General features: G+C 40.9%; 1 protein-coding gene across 11 annotated transcripts in view; it reads left to right on the top strand.

Annotated features, from left to right (window-relative positions):
• CELF2 (CUGBP Elav-like family member 2) overlaps positions 1–23,282 on the top strand; it is a 301,179-nt gene that overhangs the window by 233,326 nt on the left and 44,571 nt on the right. For all 11 annotated transcript variants that reach the window (XM_057373031.1, XM_057373032.1, XM_057373022.1 and 8 more), the window contains exons 5-8: positions 4,986–5,120; positions 15,592–15,671; positions 20,519–20,677; positions 22,934–22,997. In XM_057373031.1, the coding sequence (XP_057229014.1) occupies positions 4,986–5,120; positions 15,592–15,671; positions 20,519–20,677; positions 22,934–22,997 (438 nt within the window). The remainder of the gene's footprint in view (positions 1–4,985; positions 5,121–15,591; positions 15,672–20,518; positions 20,678–22,933; positions 22,998–23,282) is intronic.

Here is a 23,282-nt window from a genome sequence, read left to right as displayed (position 1 = left end):
AAGGGGGTTCCTCCAGTCTAATGCTGAAAAACTTACAAACACCTGCTTGATTCTAAGTTGTCTGTGGCTATTAACATGCCATGATTTTCAAATGCTCAAAGGTGTCTTGGATCTGGATTTGAACACAGTCAATACTTTCAGGCACATATCCTGCAGACAGTGTGCTCTTAAATGGATCAAAGAATCACCACTTTGGGAAAAATGTCAAAATTGTAAATTAAAAAAAAAAAAAAAAAGTAGGGAGGAGAGTAGATGAGTAATCTTATMATTTATTTTAATTTATTTTATTAGTGGAAAATTTAAAAAATAATTTTGAAATTCTAAGTGACACAACTTTGCCGATTTGGAGGTAGTAATTASATGCCATATGTTAGCACTAACACATAGAAAAGTTGATAATTAATGCAGACATCTCTGGATTCAGGTGTGACTTTGACAGATTGTATGCAAGGGGTTTTCACAGGCTTACAGCTAGGGATAAAAAGTCTGGTTTCACCCCTTCCCTTCTGTATGGGAGTAAAAAACYAAAACAAAACCCCACACCATTTATAAATAATTAACTATTTACCTATTTTCTCAAAAGAGAAAGCATCTTCTGGGGAGAAAATGCACTCTTCATSTGACTGAACTCCTCAGAAATGTACAATAAAGGGTTATAATTTTAATCTTTTATAGTTTGGGGGGGTTTAGAAGAGTGAAAAGTTTSTTAAATCTTCAGGGAGATTTCCCATGATTATTGCAGGGTTTAATTCTTTTGTAGCATTTAGAAAATAATCTTTATTCCTTTATTCTCCTGGGTTAGCGCAAGCGATCTAATACAGCCTGCAAGAAATGCTCATTACTGAAGCAAATTGAGTAAAGCTAAAAAATTAGACCCTTCAGGGTGTTATTCTGCACACTGAATGCAGTGCTGTCAGAAAACAGGAGGCTCAGTTTGAAAAGATGCCCCCCCAAAGCAGAGACAGATTTCATCTCGGATAACCCTCGATGGCCAACACAGAGTTCTGATTTGAACACAATGCCCAGGCACACGTTAGTGATGGCAGAGCCAGCCCTGACGGGGTTACAAGAGCAACTCATCTCATTTTAAAGCAGATATCAGCACCTCATCACACAGGGTTCCTGCATTCTGGCAACCCCACCCCAAATCCAGCAGGTTGGCCCTGGATGTGTCACTCGAACTGCCCCGGCAGCGCAGCCAACCTGTTTGTAATGGGTTGGGATGGATTAAAGGTGAACCCTTAATAATCAAGAAGCTGTGTGATTTCACACCTTCCTTCCTGTAAATACAACTTCAGGCCTTGTTTACTGTGACCTTCTGGGTGCTTCTGCTCCATCAGGGAGGGGCACTCAGCCACCCCATCCTACCTGCTGCTTCCAAAAAGTTGTGTCTACTTCATTCCCACAGAGTGGTACAAAATTGTCAGAAAGTTYAACTAAGCCCATGAGTGAGATTCAGAAATAATGCTGTCAAACACACATCAAAAAAGTTTTGGTTTTTCTGGATTTTGAATTATTGAGACTTACCCCACTTTGCCTCTATGGCAGGTAAGAATTCATTTTAGAAAGAAAGAAGTGGCTGACCAAAAATGCAGAAATAAAAGCTGAATATCAGCCCTATTGAGGTGGAAAAGTATTCCTTTCTCTGTGTGGGAATATATTGTTAAAAACTCTTTCAACCTAATAATATCAGATGTTCTATCAGATGGAGTGAAAACATGTCATTTTGATCTTTACAATTGTCACTTTAAATGTTTTTTTATGCTGGGCCTCTAGCCAGAAAAAGAATAGCAATTTTCTTAAGCTTCAACACTGATCAGCACTGACTAATGGTACTGAATGCAGAGCATGCCATCATTTCAATATGTTTTCTRTACTCTGAGCATTCTTCGTGAAATCTGCATTTTTAAGATGTACAGTACACAGGAGCTGGATGTTTAATTTACTATAAAATCACCCTCAAGCTGCAAACCTGCAAATCATGTTAGTTAAACGGCGTGTTTATAGGTTTACTTGCGAAACCGAAGGAGGCCGGTGGGGAGTTTGTCACCTGCTACTCTTTGGAAAATTAAAACAAAACCTTCTGTTTGCCTCTTACTTCTTTTGAGTCTCCACATGGATCCCTTTGGTTGGAGACTTTGTCCTGSCACTGAAGCAGGACCAAGGGACCTCTTTTGGGATGCTGGGGCAGGCATTTGCCCAACTTAGCCAGCAGCTGTTTTTAAAAGAGGTTTGGAACCTTGTCACCCTTAGGGTAGATCTGCACRCTGTATTTCAAGCCTAAAATCAAGCCAAATTTAAACTGGGTGGTTGAGGTAACACAGAGACACAAAATAAGAGGTTCATAACACAGAGCAGAAGGCAGTACTTGGAAATGTGCTTGGCACCAAGACTTCACCCAGCCTGACCTCAGTCTGTGGTGGGAAGAGATCCAGACCCGTCAGCCCAGTTGGGTCCCTCGTCTCAAAACCCTTCCTGCACCATGGCCATAGTCTGTTCCTCTTGTTGAGGGGATCAGGCTGGCCAGGGAACCTCCTCAAAAAGATTGCTCAAGGCTATTTGGGGGATTGTCTGCAGCCAGGTTACCAATATAGGAATTGTCTGCAGCCAGCTTCAGGCRTCCTTTCATCAGCAAAAGTGGCTGCCTGCACTCCTCTTGTAGTTGTAAGCAAGGCAATTTGGCTTTCCCAGCCTTAAATTAACAATTAGCAGTATCAAGGTCAGTCATATATTATGAATCAGTTGTAAAGTTTCATATGTATTTGTATATATTTATGTATATATAAATACCCCAACTTGCAGGTCTTACTTGCAATCACGCATATTCAGCTCCTGATCTGTATAAAAGTGGCTCATCCCATGCATTCATCATTTCTTAACCCTTTCTGGGGGGTTCACCTGCATGTGGAACCTCAATATAGAGTGTGAATGAAAATGTTCAGTCTCAAGGAATCTCTGCTGAGGGAAACATCTTCCCCTGGGTGCTAAATTCACACCAATTTTCTTGCAAGCTTGTGGAGTGAGAAACTGGGATTGCAGGGGSTGGTCTCTGTTTTGGGTTCTGAAAAATGCATGGGTTTGGTGCTTGCTTGTATAAAARCTACAAATACTTTCTAAAGTCAGCGATTTAAGGAGAAAATTACTTCAAACRCTTCTCATGATCAATAAACATGAACCTCCTCTTGTAATTCTAGAAATTATTAAATGCACTGAAAGTGTTGAAGTACAACACAAATAAAATCCTAGAAAAAAATGGACGCAGTTCCTTCTTTCTCAGCTGCAATTTATTCCATTTGAAAATCTCATACTAATACAGGAGACAGTTAGAGAGCAAGGGAGGATTCTTTTCCATTTTTTTTGTAAGCCCAGAAATGAAAATACTTCGTTACGAAAATAATTTGCACAATAATAGAAATAAGTAAGTGCAGTGCAGACTCTCTGGAGTAAAGCTTTCCTTCCCTCTTTGCTTCCTCACAAACCCTGACAGTCTGCTCATTAACAGGGAATTGGATTTACATGCCATTTCCAGAGAAGAAGAAAGCACTGGTGTATGTACTGTATAATAAGCACTTAGATTTTTGGTTTAATATAGATGGGTGGGTGCGTTAGCATTTTTAAGTCTTTCCAGAGTGAATTAAGTTTTGATGACCTCTTTCATTTTTGACAAGAGTCCCCAGCTTAGACCTGTAAATTYGAGTTTGATTAATATGACTGTGTGCATCCTGCTGCAGCAGTCCAGCTTGTGCTGGTTTTGGTRACAGTGCAGGCAGGAAATATTCTCCCAATAATTCAGGTAAAGCACCTTTTTCCGCATTCTTTTTTTTTGCAAACTCAGCATCATTACACATCAAAGGGTGTTCAAGTGATGTCCTGGAATATGCCTTGTGTCCTCCTGAAGGAGAGAGGGCTGTGGTACTGGGGGGGCATCAAAGGGTGTTCAAGTGATGTCCTGGAATATGCCTTGTGTCCTCCTGAAGGAGAGAGGGCTGTGGNAAAAAAAACCCCACCCATTTGTAATAAATTATTCATCCTTGGCTCATTTTGATGCACTTGAAATTAAAAAGGACAGGAAACAAGAGCTGAAATTAGGGACTTTTAAGCTGTGAAGAGATGTCAGCCTGCAGGACCTGTGATCCCTGGAGGAGGGATGGAATTGCATCAAATTCCTGAGGGGCTGTGAAGTTATCCCTGTGGTGTTTGAACAGCCCCATGCAGGGGCTCTGGGGGGAAAATCTGAAAAATGGGCTCTGGTTTACACCTGTTTGAAGTTTTCAGGTATAGGGTAATGAAAAAGGTCATTTCAATGCATATTTTTGTGATCTAAAAGGGGAGGGAAATGTCCCACTTCCATGTGATTTTTTGCAGCATTGGAAACAAAAAGACAAAACTAAAAAAAAACCTAAAAAAAAAAAATTTAATGTGTTCTTTTTCCAGAGCAGTCATTGCACATCTGCCTTTCCAGTGAGTGCATTAAGTTGGCTGAAATTGAAAGCTCAGATAGGAGCTGCTCTCAAAGCATTTCTTAGGAATATTTTTCATTAGCTTGTATCATTACATGCAAAATCCCTTCTTCACCCTCACCCCATCATGATTCCTTTCACACATGAGGGGGGTGAGGGAATTTATCTGAATTAGAATCTATGCAAAGATATCTTTAAAAGGGTCTCTAACAGAGGATACTTTGCTTTTAGAAGCYGTGACGGGGAGGTGTATGCAGAGTGACTAAGACAGCCAATTAATATGTTATATAAACAGTGAGCACCACTAGAAAAAGGAGAGAGAGAGAGAGAAAAAAAATGAGATATTTGGGGTGGGGAAGGAAGGGGGGAAGGGAGGTTGTAAGTATAAAGTGTTTGCCTTAGGACTTGTCTTCAGTTACAGAGCCAGACTCACATGACTGGAGCCTGGTTTGATGTGGTAATGAAGCATTGATCACAGGAAAAAGATGAAATGGCCTTTGCTCATTCATTATTTTTATCTTCTAGCTGTGGAAGACAGAAAATTGTTCATAGGAATGGTTTCGAAGAAGTGTAATGAGAATGATATCAGGGTGATGTTTTCTCCGTTCGGCCAGATAGAAGAATGCCGAATCCTTCGGGGACCAGATGGGCTGAGCCGAGGTGAGTGTGCAGTCTGGAAAGTCTCTTTCCTTAAGTGCTAATTGGGAGCTTTATGTCACAGCCCAGGTAGGCAGAGCTGCTGTCTGCAGCGAGAGGTTATGCTGTAATACGTCCCACGTGACCAAGGGATCCACATGAACTTTTCACAGCGACTGAAATTATCGCCTTTTATTTCCAGTGTCAGAAAGGTCTCGGTGCCAACATATTAACTTGTGTTATCACCCTGTTTGTCAGCTGGAAAGGTTCCTTTGCACCCTGAGAAAACACCCTCAGTTTTCCGCTCTCACAAAATCAAAGTTGCTTCCCTGACCCCCATTTCTGCTTTGTAGCACAAGGCCAAAAAAAAAAAAAAAAAAAAAAACAAACGGGGAAAAAAAGAGAGAAAAAAGAAAAGGACAGGACGGTAAATGACTGCTCAAAGCCATAAAGGGTGATGGGAGCTGGCCCTCATTGTAGCATTTATTTCCTCCATTCCTGTGTTTTCTGTAACTATATGCAAAACATAGGTCTGCTGTAACKGAGAAACAAAGAGATTCGCTTGGAYCTGAGTGCTTTGCCTGGACAAAAGTTTGTAAAAAGAGTTTTTAAACCTCATGCCTCTTCCAGAACCCAAAAACCATGGGAGAGGTGTTAAGCATCACCATCAAGAGTGGTCAAGTGGCCAACCTGAACTTGGAAATGAAATGCAGCACAGACTTCAAGAACCAGTGATCCCTTCTGAGTGCAAAAGTAGCTTTTAGGGAAAGGCCTCTGGAAAACACACTGAAAAGAAAGATAAAAACGTGTTGATGACCCAGACTGCATATTAACTCCATGGCATATGGACCTGAATTTATTCTCAGGGCATGAACCTTCTCAAAATATCAGTGCCAGGGGTTATTGAGTGGAAAAGAAAATAGGGACAGTCCCATCTCTCAGTGCAGAATGATGCTGTGGTACCTGCCACAGCCATTTAATGGCACAGGGAGTAAAGTAAGTTTAATTGTGGAGCTGTGGAAAACATCACATCTACAGAAAAAAACAAATACATAGAAAGCACAGTTTATGCATTTTATTACATTTTCGAAAGGCATAGAAAAAAAGAAATAACCCCCCCTTTCTGCATATAGATATGGGTATAGATTTAGATTTTTTTTCCTTTTCTTTTTTAACTACTTGTTTTTAGTAGGCAATAGGATTCACAGAATTTTGTGCAACAATTTGTGCATGGGGTTTTTTGTTTTGTGGGCAGCCCAGTTTCTATAAATCACCTGTAAATTTCAGCAAAGGAAGTTCAGGTATTCCTATACTTTGTGGCACTGATTGGAAGCTGTAGTACTTCTGAATAATAAGGGACTTGTTGAAAAGCCACTCTGACAATAAATAGGGACACCCAAGAAAATTAAGCACTTACATTTACACTTTATGATCCCCAAACTTTTGGGGCTGGGATGCAGCAAAGCTTTCAGTCAAGGAGAGCCTCATGATCATGGCTTTTGCCTTGGGGAAATTGGGGCAGAATCTGAGGTTGGTTCCTGCAGCTCAGTAAGGAATATTTACTGCTGGAATCGAGTGTTGCCCTTATCTTTCTAGACCCAACACTGAGGCAAAATAAGTATTTCTGATTTTCACTGATTTCATTGTGTGAGCAGCACAGGGAAGGGATGATGGAAGACACAAGTGGGAAAGGAGCTAATTAACTGCTGAAATAACAAGATCTGCACATCAGATGTTTTGAGCCCCAAAAAAAGATTTAATTGACTTGTAAGCAGCACCCAACAAAGAAATGGATCTTTCCTGGGATCCATAAAAATYCCACTGCATACTTACTTTTATTCAACAAACTGGGTATAGTAGAAGCATAGAAAAGCTAATTATGAAATCAAAGAGTGTGAGTGAGACTGGTGGGGTGGTTTTGTTCTGCTGTGAACAGCAATCTCATGACAATCAGGAGCTGAGATTCTTAAGCCATGTCTCTGATGGATCAGGCAGGGCTGTGTCGTGTGCTGGYCAGCACAGCTGTAGAGTTCTTGTGCTGATCTCTGCTGCTGGAGACTSAAGATCTCAGTCCAGGTAGGTCACACACCAGTAGCCACAGCAGAGCTGCATCCTCTGTGCCACTCGGGTTCATTTCGGTCGCAATCACGACTGATATTCTATCATGCCCTCATGCCTCATGCCTTGTTAAACTCGAATTGCTTTCTACACACCCATGTTCACACTTCAAAATGAGTTCAGCTGYGCCAACCAGGTTTTCAGGCAGATTTTTATCAGCTTCACAAAACCTCTGCTCCATRAGAGAAGGCAAAGTGTTGGGAAAATGGTTGGTATTGCAGTTGAAATGAAAAGTGCTGAGGGACATCTGCAGAGGAGGGAGCTTGACTGAAAAAGCACAAGGTGAAAAACTGCTTCAACAGGGAGAACTTACACTGTCAAATCTCTGTAAAGAGTTCCAGTCCTTAATGAGTTTTAATTCGTGTTGCCATTTCCAAGATGTTCATTCCCTTTGCCACAAACAGTATTTGTTTTCTCAGCACCCATCCAGAGGTGCTTCCCTCCTAGACACAGAGGGGAAATGAAGAATATTCAGTGTCTGAGGAAAACACTGACCTTGCCATGCCAGAGCCTTCAGGAGCTCAGTTCAGTGCTCACAGCAGTGAGATGGAAATGTGGKCCAGTAAACTCTGTTTGGCATTTCTTCTCAATTGTATAAGGAGTACACATCACAGTATCTCAGACACAAAAAGCTTGAAAAGTATCTTCCTTGGTATTTATGCCAACTTTCAATCTTTGTTAAGGGGTTCAGGCAAATAATCTCTATTACCAGCAGATAGTTACAAGGAATAGCTCCAGGTTACACTGTGCAGTTTTGATTTGAACTGGGTTTGGTTTGGTTTTTAATTTAGTGAAGACTAAAAAGGTTTCAGTTGACTTTTATTTTAGCCCATGGCTGCTCAACAACAGCARCCCTACCACTGGTAGGGTGACAGTCTGCTGTCAACTCACAGGCAGGGTGTAGGGCTGTATTGTACCACAGGGGCTCCAGCAGCAAGGAGAAATCCCATCCTGTGGCATCCAGGGAAAATGTAACACTTTGTGATGAGTGTGRTGCAAGTGCTGAGGTACAGGGAGAGGGGCAGAGAGATGGAACCAGTTGTTTCTGGTGTAGCTCCTAACCAAGAGTTGCCAGAACTTTAATAAAGCCACATCCATTGCTGTCACTACTGATAATGGGCCATCACCTTTCCCACCCCAAATTCCTATTGTCAGCTCTTTGAAACTCTGCTGTAAAATGAGACTAAAGTAATGATACAGAGCTCCAGTGTATTTTAAAGAAACTGAGATTTTTTTTTTTTTAGCTTGAGTCATGTTTTCCCCCACTGTTATTCACTCCTGTATCTAAGAAATTACCATTGTTTATAKCTGGAACTTGCTGTATTTCGATCAGCTACAAGAACAGGCAGCAACCAAAAGGCATTGCCTTCAAAAGGCTCTGGGATAGTCCCTGTGAAATTAGCTGGCTGGCAGAGAGTAATTCCYAGCCGTGAAAGGTATTAAAAATAAAAATACCCTGTTGGCTGTAGAGATAAAGAAGYCAGGGACCCAGCAGCCATGGAGGCTGGCCGTCTCTTGAGCAGGGTTCACAGGACTATCTAAAGAAGCTTGCCACTGCCTGTACGATATTCATTATTCAGAGAGAAGRATTCAGCCTGCAGGGTTGTTTAATCCAGCACTTTTTCTGAAGAGCTAAGTATGCTTTACAAAAATTCATGATTGTGATATCATGTGCTAAGCTTCATTATCATGAAAAAGCAGAAGTGAACTGCCTCAGATGATTAAGATTTTAAATCACTTATTGTGAACGGCTTAAGGAAACTTTCAGACCTCCTGACTCCCAGTGCTGGGTAACGTCTGCATGGCCACAGATGCCAGCACAGAGAGCCAGGCAGTGAGAGCTGGAGTGTGCAAAAATAGCCAGAAATACCCAKGTTTGATTTGTAGCTGTTCCACTGATGTGCTGTATTGACCATGGCTGAGTTGGTCACTCATCATCTTTGTTATCCTGTTGCTTAAAATAAAGGTAGCGATGCTCCTCTGCCTTTGTTAAATGCTTTTTTTAGATCAGTGGATCAATATCTCTGTATCACTCTAGGAATTATTACCATCCATAATGATGATAAAAAAAATCCTCTTATCCTTATCACAGCAGCACCACATAGCAAATTATTCTGCTGTATTGCTAAGTGCAGATTTATATGTCAGATACCTGAAARAAGTCAACTGGGTTAATAGCATGCACTGAAAAAACCTGCTAATAACATGTAGAGAGAGTTAGATATACCGTGAAAATTGTGAAAAAGCTCAAAATGCATTTTTCTATACCTTCTAGGCTCCTAATTGTATGATTTTTTAACAAAACATCACCAGRCACATGGGACAAGTGAACATTTCTGCAGACATTGATTACAAGGATTGTTTTTTTTCATTCTTTCTTTGCTTTAAGTGCAGGTTAGAAAGGGAATAGGGAGTTACACTGTGGCCAGGCAATTTAATTTCTGGAAAATCCATTCAGAACTTTCAGATTCAAGGCTTTTCTTGATGAATTAGTGAAAGAAAATTAGTGTTTGCATYGCAATTAATTGCAGAGAAAGGTAGGTGAGGCGACTTTTATGCTGGGTTGTTTTTTTTTTATTCCTGTGGATATTTACTGCTCCTTTCTGAACTAAAGTAAACGAGGTGCCAGCTGTGGGAACAGCCCAGATTAGAGGTCACCTTCTGAATTGTGTATCAGTAAATGGTGGGAAGCAAGGACAGTGGAAGCACTGTATTTTTAATAGCTCTTCAGAARCACCTCCGTGCCTTATCCCTTTTGCAGCAATGTGGTAACATTTTCATTTTTTCCAATCATTATGGCACATTTAATTTTGTTTTCCCTTGCTGAAACTCTTTTGCAGCTGGGAGGGAAGAAGCACATCCAGCTGACCAATGTCTCTGCTGGCCTTTGGCCAGTAACTACATCTCAGATTTCCATTACTGCAGTTTTGCAGCAATCCCTCCCAAGAGGGAAGCCTGAAATGAAATAATTTGCAAGAGGCTTTATTCCAACAAGAGGATCGTCGAGGCACAGTTAGAGAATGTGGTCTTTGGTACCCATTTAATTCTGGGTTTGTGTAAATTCCACTTATTGAAGTCTGTGCTTTGCAGGGYGGGTAATTGAATGTCTAATTAGAAATGCTTTGAGGGAGCCATGAACTTCAGGAAATTTAAAATCTACAGCCTGTCATCCGGTCAATAGTCAAGTCAGTCGAGCTGMAGAGCTGAGGCATGGTTACAGGACCTGCTTCTTGTTACCTTTATGTGCCTGATATACATAAACTGAAGAGCCTCACTGAGATTTTTTTCAAGTTATTTTCTTTGGAATGAAGTGTTGCACTTGGTCTCAGGCCTGTCATTGTGTGTCTTAGGCAATACCTAAGGGCCAAATGTCGCTACAATAAGCAATTTGACTTCTTAGCTTGTAGATGAAATGTATTTTAACCACCAAGGCAGATTTTTGTGTGATGTCTTCATTAGAAGGCTGTTTTCCAGGATGTTTCTTCCTTCAGACTGGGCTGTATTAGCACAGTGTAGAAAAGGAAAAGRCTACTTTGCAGTCTCAGCTAGAAACATTTTAACCCAACTAGAGCTTATTTTTATCACACTTCAATTTCCATAGCTTTTTATTCAAGCCTTATCTTTTCTTTAAAAAGAAGCTTTCATCTCAGAGGATCCCAACTACTCCTTGCAGGAGTACTTGGCAGCTTTTCACTTTTGTTTCTTCACAAAAATTGAAGGAAAAACTTTGTTTACAGTGTGCTGGGAAGCTGTGGTGCAACCACTACAACCCCAGCTGTGCAGCCACCACTCGCAGCACTGCAGTTGCTTGGGTGGCTTTGAAAAATCTCTTGAGTCTTCTTCTGTGTCAAAACTGTGTTTTTCAACTACTAAATAACATCTGTGTGTTTTGCCTCTCCCTTTGGCTTCACTTTAAAACCTCTGGTAAACCATGGTGGTTTCATGAGGGAGGTTTCCTGTGTAGRTATAACCTTACCTGAGGCTTCCGTACTTAAAAATGTTCTGCTTCATTTGCAGCTTGCTTGCAGGTGTTGATTTCGTGTTAGGCTGTGCAAGAACTGCTGACTGAATGTTTCTCAACAGTCTAGTAAAGCCTGAGATGACAAGAATCATGTGAAATGGGGCAGAGCTGAGCTTTTTTAAATATTTCAAATATTCAGTCACTCAAGCAGCAAGCCCTGGACAGTCAGGATCAACAGGGAGGCCTATCACATTTCACAGCTTCTTTAAAATTCTCATTCAGTTTGTGGTGGGAGGGGGGTAAGGAGCAGCCCTGTGAGCAGAGCAGCCCTSTGAGTTGAGGTTTTCTCTCAGCCAAGCTGGCAGATGGGACAGCGTGCTCTGAAATTTCTCTYGTGGCAGGGCTGGGTGCCTTACCCCAATTCCACCTGCAGGAGGAAATCATTTCCAGCAGACTTTCCCCAGTCACTCTTTTGTCTGCTCTAGSGGGGTGAGAAGGCAGCCTTGGAGAAGCAGCTAAAACTCTTATACCTTCTTCCTCCCTCCCCTTTTCTTTCTGTCAGTGATCCCTGATTTTGAAACCAGAGCTGATAAATAAGTGTGAGGTGTCTTGCAGGTTGGCTCTTTTTTCAAAATTTTTAGTGTAGCTAAGTAGATGGTTGTACAAAACAAAGTTATTTCAAGGCATTAGCTGTCGAAATATYCCCCTCTCCATATTTTCCCTCCCAGAGAGCTCCATAGCTCCAGTGAGAAGGGMATAATTGAATATCAGGGCTCKGTGGGGTAGAACAGGMATAGTTTGCTCGTAGCTCTGGGTCSGGCAGAYCTCAGTCCATGGCACGCCAATCAATGCCGTGTTTCATAGGGTGAGGTAAGAGGCCACGAAAATCTTTCTTGTTTCTTTGCACCACGAGGCATAAAATCTGATTAGTCCTGTCCTCTTCTAATTGTGATTTACAGTCCTAAAGCTGGCAGCATTTTCCCAAAAGACAACCTGCACCCATGTGATACACTGAGTGAGGGTGTGCTGGAAAGGATTTTCCGAACCCTTCAGAAACATAAAGAAATGAAATCCAATCCTTGGACACCAACTTCTGATTAAATTCTAGGTGCCCAACAAAACCTCGAGTGCATGTACCCCACAGAGGAAAATCAGGGTCCTGCCRTTGACCATGGCAGAAAATGAGAGCATTTAGTAAGAACAGCTTTTCTGAACACCTGAATTATAAATGCAAAGTGATTGAGTTAAATAGACCAAATCCTATGACATAGGCTAAGCTCCCCTCCAGTGTGGCAGTCTGGTCAGGAAGGAAAGGGCTCTGTAGTTGACACATAATAAAATATATAAGATCCCATATTTCACGCATAATAAATTAWATATGCACTCATAATAAATATACAAATGTTGTGTGTGAGTGTCCAGGTTTGGTAGCTGAAAAATAACCCTTGAATGTGAATGCATGTAGCAATGTCTGGAAAGATGGTTAAATTAACAAACATTTAATTGGGGMACTTAATGGCAACCTCTTAAAGTCTGGGTTTTCAGATAATTTAGAAATAACATTGTCTAKTGAATTTTTGCCACGTTATTGAGATAAATTGGGAATTTACTGTGCAAATGGCCACTGTCCATCGGTGGGAAATGGCCTGCTGAACGGAGATAACAAGGGGACCTAACCTTGTAGCCTCTGGCTGGCAAACCCTAATTAAAATGCATCCCCATCCTCTCTGTGGAATGCTCCTTCCAAATGCTCATATTCAAGCTGCATAACCTCATTCATCAGGCATTCCTCTTGCCCAAAGAACAAGTTTCTTTCAAATTGGTACAGAGATCTGCTACAAAAGTCTTTTTGCTCCATGACAAAGGCAATGGGACCCATGCAAATGGTTTTGGGCTGAGGAGTGAGGAGGAAGGCTTTGCAGTGGTGTGGGGCTCTGAAAGCACCCAACAGCTGAGCCCTGTGGTTAAAAGGAGAGAAAGCTTAAGGGAGGGGAGGGGGAGTCTGCTTTATCTTGAGAGGAATGCAGCCTTATTTCTCTGCTGATTCACTTTTCTTTTGAGACCTGCTAATTGCAACATCTCTCACTAAGTTACTTACAGCAGAACTGCTGGGGAGAAATTGTGATAAATGCATAAACTGTGTTTTATTGATTTTTGTTGACATTTTACATGCTTCTCATGCATTTGAAACCTCCATTCAGTAATTGTCACTACAGTACACACTCCTGGATAGTGAGAGCCAAAGAAGTGAATGAAGCAGTTTCTTGACCATTATCAACAATATTATTCAAGGCTCTGTATGGGGTTCCTTGYGTGCCCTCCAGTATATCTCTATTTGTGCTCATCCCCCACTGAATTTGCAAGGCAAGAAAAGAAAACCCTTGGTGTTATTTCCTCTGTTAATGTTAATAACAGAAATGGTATTAAGATKACTTTGAGACTGATGGTAAATTTGGGCCTCTTTAATTTTAGTGCACAGCAGCAGTATGGAGTCTAGCAGTACTGTAGAATATTTRCCCTTCTACTGCCCATTTTGTCTAGATTGCTGTACAGAAAGCTGGTTTGTTATTTCATATTCTTTGACAGAAATTTGTTGCTGAACAAGGCTAGTATAGCAACACRTCGTGTGGCTAAACAGTAGTGAGACATCATCAGCTGTTTTGTTACCTAAGAAATACAGAGAGTCACAACGCTGTGGTGAAGTGTGGGTAAAACAATTCTGATTTCTGATTTTGTGATGCTCATCTGTCAGCCAGAKATACATAAGCCAGCTTAGGTTTTCTTGAATCAGGGGCCTTTACATTAAAGAGAAAAAAACAAAATACCGCATGATGCAAAAATGCATTGACTTTATTTTCATGACTAGATGTAGTGCTTTTGGGTAATGATCAGGCATTGCTTTCTCTTACTGTTGTTTGATTAAAATGTGAATACAGTCTTGACTTGATAATCTTACCAGGTACACACAGASCTAAAAAGCAAAGGTATTCTATGCCTAAATTGATTTGCATAAACCAAACAATCTGTTGCTTGCTGGATTGCAAAGTAGTTTATTTTGCCCATTGGCCACAGGGGCAACAATATTGTATTTTTGATGCCAGAATGTAGCTTTCATGCATTAGCTCTAAAATGACAATATGCTTTAGCYTCTCAGTGCTTAGATCTGCTTCATTTGGAAATCTTTTAAGTAGTAATAATAATAATGTTTTGAGGAAATTGAGTGGAACACTAAATTATTCTCTGAAACCTAAGTTCAAACTGTGCAAGGCTAAGGGAGCTGAAAATCAATGCACTTTTAAAGTCATTAGAGATCACAAGTGAAATAAGTCTGTGTTGCTTTAGCTAAGCTTTTAGTGTGCCATGGTATTATTACAAAATCAGCCTGAATCTGCATTAATTTCACAGTCTTTTTCTTTAAGATGCCCAAGGGTGCATGAAGAATAAAATGTAAATCTCAGGAGGCAATGTTTTTATTAGCCAAAAGGGCAGTGAGTCATGCACTAAAAACGTTGACCTGCTCCATGCCCAGTGTAGGTATGGCTGACAATAGTAAAAGGGTGGAAAAATAGCCCAGGCATTAGCCTGCTGRCTTTTCATTATGATTTTAAAGGCTGAAGAGGAAAAAAAAAGTGATTTTTTCAGTAATTCATGCACATAGCTTCAGAATTGTTCAAGCTGATGGTAGCTKTCACCAAAGAGCAAAGAATTATACTTGTACCTAGGACTCGGAGAAACAAAAACCATAAGGATTTTTATCTTTAATATGTTACTTTCTTAAATGTTGAGATTCCACCTACATTACTGAATTTCATCTGAGTCTCTTCACAGGTAGTCACAGGCTGCACAGTGGAGTTTTTCTCATTCTTATTTGTATGATCATTCTTGGTGCATCACRGTAATTTGTGATGTTATGGATCCCTTTATTAAATTCTCGTTTAATAAAGTTCAGCTGTCGGTGATGCCGACATTTATTCACTATCCACAGTTTACCTACACAAAAGCCAGAGCAAGCAATTTTTAATGCAAGGTCTGAATAGACTTAACTATGCAATCCAAAGGCTACAGAAAAGCTTTATTTATTTCAAACCCTGTGGCTAAAGGAAAAAAAACCAACAAAACAGTAACGAAACAAACAAACAAATAAAAAATAAAAACAAAGCAAAACAAACAAAAAAATTAAATTAAAAACCCCTCTTGTCACCCATCCCCACCTAATTTTTTTTCTTTCATCTATGGTCAGATTAGCAAGTCAGCACTGTCAATAAATAAACTAGAGAAGTTGTTTATTTTTATGTACTACTGAGAACAGTGTCGTCTTGTGGCCGTTCTCGTAGACTGTGTTGGTTTAACAAGCGTCCAACCCTTTTGTCTTGTTGTTTTTTGTCTTTCCTGCTCCCTGTCCCCTTGTTCCCACAGGCTGTGCGTTTGTCACATTTTCTACAAGGGCAATGGCACAGAATGCAATCAAAGCCATGCACCAGTCTCAGACCATGGAGGTACAGTACTGTATCATTTGCCCTTTCTTTGTTTTCTTTGTGCAAATGATTGCGAATGGTAAAGCCATGCTCTCCTGGATCAGATCAGACACATGACAATCACAGATTTAAATTTTTTACAAGCTCACTCTACCTGTCTTTGTGAAGCTTTATTTTTCTCAATCACCTGAAAGAGCACAATAAGGCTGCTGTGTGGTATCCAAACACGGCTCCCAATCCTGTTTTCAGTGGCATTCAGCAGAAAATAAAAATGCTGGGAATACCACTCCTCAGTTGTACTCAGAGTATCTCTGATGAGTAAATTACCTCTATTTTTAGCAYACGTACCCCCCAAAGAAAAATCTTAGTTTCTTTTAAATAGATTTCTAAGTGGTGTGGTTTGCACTGCTCTGWGAAAAAGCTCAAGAGGCTTAACATGGCCACACTGAGTTACTAGTGCATGTGTTTTTCTGAAAATAAAATCTCTTTTTAAGTTAATATTATTTCGCCTTCTTCATGTAGCCAATAAAAATGCTAATGATGACAGAGCATATTGGAGTGTGGCACTTCCTGCAGAGCACCATCATGGCTGGCCCCTCACAAGCAACACTCTTTATTCCCTTCCAAACTGCCTCTATGGCCTCGTATTTTATCGTGATGAGCAATTCAAAACTTTTAGCTGGTTCACTCAATGTGACTTTAGCTGCTGGCGAACGATCTGGTCATTGGAGTGGTTACCGAATGCCACRGCTTGTCTGGCAATCTCAAAACTTTTTTCAGTCTGTGATTTTTGTCATGGTCTTTCAGAATTTTGCACAAAAAACCGCACAAGTATGAAATCTTTACTTACTCTGGATCTTCTAGCTTATCATTGGAGAGTGCATGTTATACTGTATTATGTATACTGTATCTTCGTGTAGTGATGATTTTTCTCAGAGGTGGCATTGATGTTATGTGCACTTGTTTCTTTTTTTTTTTTTCTTCATTTCTTTTTCCACCAGGACCTTTCATTTTTATTTTTTTTTCTCTCAGTGATTTTCCTTTGCAATGCTCTAGTCTCCCAAAGCATGCTGGGTGCTAAACAATCATTATTGCGTCATGTCGTTGAGCTGCTTTGTGTAACGAGCCAAGGGGGGAGACCAGGGGTGGGAGGGTGGACAGAGGACAAGGAGGAGAAGATAAAATTCAAGCCAGTGCATGAAAATGTCACTAACTGTTTCCTGTATAGTACAAGTAATGATCTCAGCATTGCAAAGCTATTGTCTTTCCAAGCATCACGTTTGAATTTGGTTGAGCTTCTTTTATAATCAATGTGTTTTCTTTTCAGTGCAATGCATTTTTAGACCCTGGGTATACAGTATTAGTTGAGAATCTGCCAATGAGATGAGAATAATTGAAATGATCGTTACTAGAAAGCTGCTGTTAAAACAGTCCATGCAGTCTGACCAGTATATTGTGAAAAAACTGCCACTTTGAGTCTCTGGAATAATACCTGTAGTAATTTGTCTGCCGTGCACTGCTCCATTATTTCAGATCTATACATTTTGCTGGGTTTGATTCCAAGTAAAAAGGAAATGTTTATTGGTAACAACCTGTTTTACCTATATTTTCCATGTGTTTTAATGTATTTTTCTGTCTAGCAAAATGAATTTTACACWGCTCTACTTCTGAAGATGGTAAAATAAAGACATAACACCTCCCAGACAAGTTCTCCCACTCCTCTGTTGTATGCACTCCAAAAAGGGGCTGCATTTTAATGGGATGCTCTCAATGAGATTAGTTCTGTGGAATAATCCTGGATTGAAATCCTTCTCAACACCTTTAGAGACATCATCAGTGAGATCCCCAAATTGGCAAAGCGATTCCAAATATTTTGCACTTWGAACATCTGGGTCTTTGCGTCAGTTGAGCTTAGGCTGAGTCCCTTCTTGGAAAGAAGCCGTGCTCCCTCCCGGCTCCGTGGAGGAKGGACTCAACCTGACAGCTCACAGGAAAATATGAAGGCAGCACCAACTGTTGGGAAGAAAGTGGCACTGAATGGCATGGAAATGTGAAGCCATTGAAGGAGGAAGGGAGATGCACTTCRTGTGTGTGCTGGGAGCTTCCCCTCAAGCTAGAAAATGGAAGTGCACAAGATAGAAATCACCCTGTAGGCAAAAAAAACCAACAAAATTTGCTCACTTTTGCCAATACTTTTCTAGTGAAAAGTTAAATTGGATTGACTAGTGTTACATGTCAACTCTCAGCCTGAAACAGTCATCCTTGGACACTTTGCTTTCATCTTCTTTTGCAAACAAAAGTGGGCTTCGGGGAAGATATGTAGTACACAATTGCATTTCAACCCAATTACTACAGATTTTTTTTTCCTATTTTATTATTTTCAGTTCTTTAGCACGCATCATTGACCAAGATGAATTTTCAAAGCGGGCTAAGAAAGAACAATGGGGATGTTAAGTCCAGATGAACACGTCTCATAGAATAATGCGTTCTCTTACTGCTCTTTCCACCTGACTTACTGACCTGGTTAAATCAACTGATTTTTAAAATATAATTGCTGCTGTAGAGTGCTCTTTTACTTCATTTCAGTGGAGTTTTTGTTTGTTTAAGTCATTCAAATGCAGCACCAGTAGAAGACACTAATTTGTTATCATGGAGTAAATTTGATACAACAATAACAACCCTTTTCTCATATAGAGCCACTTGCTAGATATAATCTCAGTCTTCAGAATGTTTGCTTTCTTGAAAATGATGAAGTGATGAAATATAGAGCAGACAGTGAAAAAATGAATTATAGATTCATAAATTGCAGAGATATTGTTTTTATACAATTTACTGACATTTAAGCATTCATAAATATGTCAGCTGTAGTGTTGAATGCTGAACTGCTGAACTGAAAACTGAAATAACCATATAATATTTCTTCCTTTGATACTCATTTCTGTTTCTTTGGAAATAGACTTGATTCTCCTGTACATGCAGGCAGAAGGCAGTAARTTCCAGGTGAACTTACCCAGTGCCACCAAACCTCATGTTAGATGGAAACAGCTTGCTTTTTTTTTTTCTTATAAACAAAACCAGAAAAATCTCTCTCACATCCTCTACCCCCTGGCTCCTTTTCCTTTCTTCCTTTTTTCTAAATGATCTTATTTTTAATATTAGTATAAAAATCACTAGAGAGAGGTAATTGTGTAACAAGCCGACTCCTTCATAATCTTTATTTGATTGCTGGAGTGTTACATATCTCCTTTCTTCCTCACTGAAACACTGAAAGACATTTTTACAATGAAACACACAGGAAAAGAATTGGAGGTGGAATAATAAACAAGTCATGATTTTCTAAGATAATTCTAAGGGAACCGTGTTGATGGGAGATCTTTATATAAGAGATATTATTATTATTGTTGCAGTTTATTTCATCATTTCATCTGATGATTGTGAATATTTTTATCGCTTGTCCTGGTGTGAGATTTTTCAGAGAAAAGGTRCATGGCTGCTTTTTGTAAATAATTGAGGACAGGGACTTTTCTGAAGATGTTCACAGTGTTGTGAGAGCAGCCATGGGAAGAGTAGGTGAAGTCAAACCCTGCTCTGTATCCCACGCTATACACTTTGGCTAAAGCACTGCTGTGTTTTTTGGTCTTGAGTCACTTACCACTCCTGCCATTATGTTCAGATTGAAGTTAGACAAGAAATTAGTATAACAAAGCATGGCAGGTGAAGGGAAGTTATTCATTGGATCCTGTGAAGTTGAAAAGCAGTATGAAATGGATTGACAGTTCCGATGACTCATAAAATGCTTGAATTAATTTGAAGAATTGAATCATTGCAGTATATAGTTTGCTTGCTTGATTTGAAAAAAAAAAAAAAAAAAAAAAAAAAAAGAAGAAGACTTGAAAGGTTAAAATATGAAACATCTTTTAGTATGGAAAAGAAACAGAGAGAGAAATCAACAGAGACATCTTTCATAATCACGTCTCATTCTCTCAGTGGCTTTGCCCAGGAATGCCCAATTTGAAGTCCAAGAGAAATTCCAGTTTATCTTAAAAAATCCATTGGGTCTGTGATCTCCAACTTCTTCCCAGGGGTCCCTCAGCCATGGGTGAGGAGTAGGCTGCAGACCAGRCTTCTAGCTCTTTCTTACAGCTTCCCTATTTCCTAAGGCACCTTACAGCCTTGCCATACCACATAACCAGAGGCTGATAGAAGCGMTAGAAGAAGTGGTGGCAATCAGGAATGGGCTGCTGTCACCAGAACTAGTCCCTCTTGGTCTGCATCCTGCCCTTTRTTCACAGCTCAAACAGGGTGCTTGACACAAAGCGGACGCAGGTGGGTGAATTGGCTGGGGGGTCCCTGGTGTGAGCAGGGCCAGTGCCTCACTGAGGTCAGTCTGCTGCTCCCAGCCTGCTCAGGGAGCGCTCGCCAGCCACACCGAGCGTGGTGGCACAGCCAGACTGTGGTGGCAGGGCCCTTCTGGCCGTGGGGTCCTGGCAGCACCAGGGAGGTTGGACACCTCTCCCTTTGGCGATGCCTCGAAAACAGACTGCAGACAAAGCATCGCGTCCATCTCATCAGCTGTGAAGCTTAATTAAAGAGGACTGGTACACTTAGCTGTCTCTGGCAGCAATTTTGATAGCTGGAAGGAAAAGAGAGCCTGAGGAAAGGTGCTTTATGAAAAGAGCTGGGCAATCAATAATTTCTCCATAGCCTCTTTTCCTAAGAACATGAAAATCTTAATCCTTGTGGTCCAGTCACAAAGAGAGGGTGAGCGATTGTGCCAGTAGCCCTAGAGAGACATGGCTGAGCTCATGAGGAGAGGGTGACCCGGTGTGATTTAACCCTTCTGTCTCTCCCRATCTGTCCAACCACAGGGCTGCTCTTCGCCAATCGTGGTGAAGTTTGCTGACACACAAAAGGACAAGGAGCAGCGGCGTTTGCAGCAGCAGTTGGCTCAGCAGATGCAACAGCTCAATACTGCCACTTGGGGAAACCTCACAGGTCTTGGAGGACTCACACCACAATATCTAGCTGTAAGTTCTCTTCAGAGGCAGTGGCTGTATTATACTGTATTTATTTTAGGACTGTGGTAAATCATTTGCAGTGAACTCCCTGCAATAAATTGCTAAATTGTCCAGGATACACTGCGTGACTTCTTCTGGGTGGGTTTATCACATGGTCTAAAAATAAATAACAAGGAATATAATCTGAATAAGCTTTTGAAGATGTGTAAGTGCTGTCAAAAGCAAACATTTAAAGTATCCTCGKGCTGCAAAACAGATCACAGATTCATAGAAATGCTTGGGTTGGAAAGGACTTTAAAGATCATCTAGTTYCACCCCCTCCACCATTAATAAAATTTGATTCCATTAGTTTTATTGGGAGTTTTGARTGTTAGAATCTGGTTTTTATAGCTGGAATAAAAGTTAAGTTCTTYCTGAGGGGAGGACAGAACACTGTAGGGGCTATATCCATGTGGTGTAGCCTCTAAACTAGAATGTTGTGGTTCAGTCATCTAACTTTGAGATTTTCATTTGGCAATGGCTTTTGCTTTAATGCATGATCCTGTTGATGCTAAACATGCATGGTTCATACTCCATCCTACAGAAAGTGAAGGTGGCCTGGAAAAGCCATTTGTTTCTCACAAATTTAAAWTGGTCTTTTCCTTGGTCCCTTTGTAAGATGAAAAACAGGTGGTAGCTGCTGTCCCTGCTGGAAAATCTGAAATCCACAGCCATGTATCTTACATCCTGGGTGGTCAAGAGAGACCCCCCCTGCATTACAGCAGAGAGGGAGAGTCTGTCTTTTGTGGCTCTGGAGTTGAGAGGTCTGGTTGAGGGGTTTTTGGATAACTTGGGGGCTCCTGATGGTTCCGAGTTAGACAAATGGAACCTCACGAAGGACAAGACCAAGTGCAAAGTCCTGACTCTGGATCAGGGCAATCCCAAGCACAAGAGAATGGACCAAGAGCAGCCCTGAGCAAAACTTGGGAGCACTGGTGTATAAAAAGCTTGATAGGACCCATCAATGTGCACTTCCAGCCCAGAAAGCCAAACATGTCCTGAGCTGCATCCCCAGCACTGTGGGCAGCAGGTCTGGGGAGGGGGTTCTGCCCCTCTGTTCTGCTYTGCTGAGACCCTGCCTGGAGCCCCCAGAACAGGACAGACATGGACCTGTTAGAGCAAATCAGAGGAGACCACAAAGATCATGGTGGGGGTGAAGCACCTCTGCTGTGGAGAGAGAGCTGAAAGAGTTGRGGCTGGTCAGCCTGGAGAAGAGAAGCCTCTGGGGAGACCTTGGAGCTCTCCATGCCTGAAGGGGGCCTCCAAGAAAGCTAGAGAGGGACTTTTTACAAAGGCATTTTACAAGGTGTAATTAATTTAAACTGAGAGAGGGCAGGTTTAGATGAGAAACTTGGAAGAAATTGTTTCCTGGCAATGAGACAYTGGCACAGGTTRTCCAGAGATGTTGAGGCTGCCYCATCCCAGGAAGTGGTCAAGGCCRGGTTGGATAGGGCTTTGAGCAGCCTGGTCTAGTGGAAGGTGTCCCTGCCCATGACAGGGGGGTAGAAGTGGATGATCTTTGAGGTTCCTTCGAACCCAGAYTGTTCTATGACTCTGTGATYCTGTGATTCTGTGATTCTGTGATTCTGTGRTTCTGTGAAATGGATGTGCCCATATATACGTACTATGTATGTATAAATACATCATTTGTGTGCATACAATGCATTGGTGTAGTGATATAAACAGCAATTTACCCCAGCAATTAAAAATATATATTAGTACTGAGGCTGTCTAATTAATACTGAGATRGACTAAATTGCTATATATACAAATACCATTCTAATGAGTATCTGTGTGCTTGATTCATAAAGATAATAAAGAAAAATCTGRATTCACGGGAGTGGGGAAGAATGGACTGTGATTGACAGAGATGAGTTATGGTAACTACCAGACTACAGAGGGTTGTAATTAGTCACACTATGTTGGTTTAAATAGATTTAACACCTGGTTGTTAAAAAGAATAAATTGATTAATTGTTTTAAAGCAGCCATGTTATTGAGTTTCCCTTGTGTCTCTGTGTTTCTTAATAGAGATTAGACATTAATATGGATTTACAGCATTGACTCTAGGGATGTTCATTCCAACAGCAGACAGAAGCAAGAGACTATATAAATGTTAAGGAAAGCAGAAATATTCCAAATGTGAAATGATAGCTCATTTTGGTTTTATCTTCATTTGTTTCATTACTGTCAGATAGATTGCCGTGTTGTGTTTTTTCATTTGCAGCTTCTGCAGCAAGCAACTTCCTCCAGTAACTTGGGTGCCTTCAGCGGCATTCAGCAAATGGCCGGTGAGTTAAAAACCCTTTCATTTCGCTCCAGCTATGTTTTGTATTCTTAAGCTATTGAATTCTGTACCTCTAATAATCACATTGTCGGGGGCGGGGGGCATGTTGTGTATTAAATGTGGCAGATGTATTGGCAGGGGACAGCTCACGGTTCAGCGTCAATAGAAACACTTTCACCCCTCTTTCAGAACCGAAATTAAACCCGGTGCTCCCAGGTTGTGCAAACAGTTTGTGTTGCATTAGTCATCTGCCATTTGGCCAAAGTAACCAATTGTAAATTGCAGGAGA

This window comes from Malurus melanocephalus, unplaced genomic scaffold (genome assembly GCF_030028575.1).
Source record: "Malurus melanocephalus ecotype Western Australia unplaced genomic scaffold, MMel_1.1 scaffold_183, whole genome shotgun sequence".
NCBI lineage: Eukaryota > Metazoa > Chordata > Aves > Passeriformes > Maluridae > Malurus > Malurus melanocephalus.
This window is presented reverse-complemented; position numbering and strand designations above follow the sequence as displayed.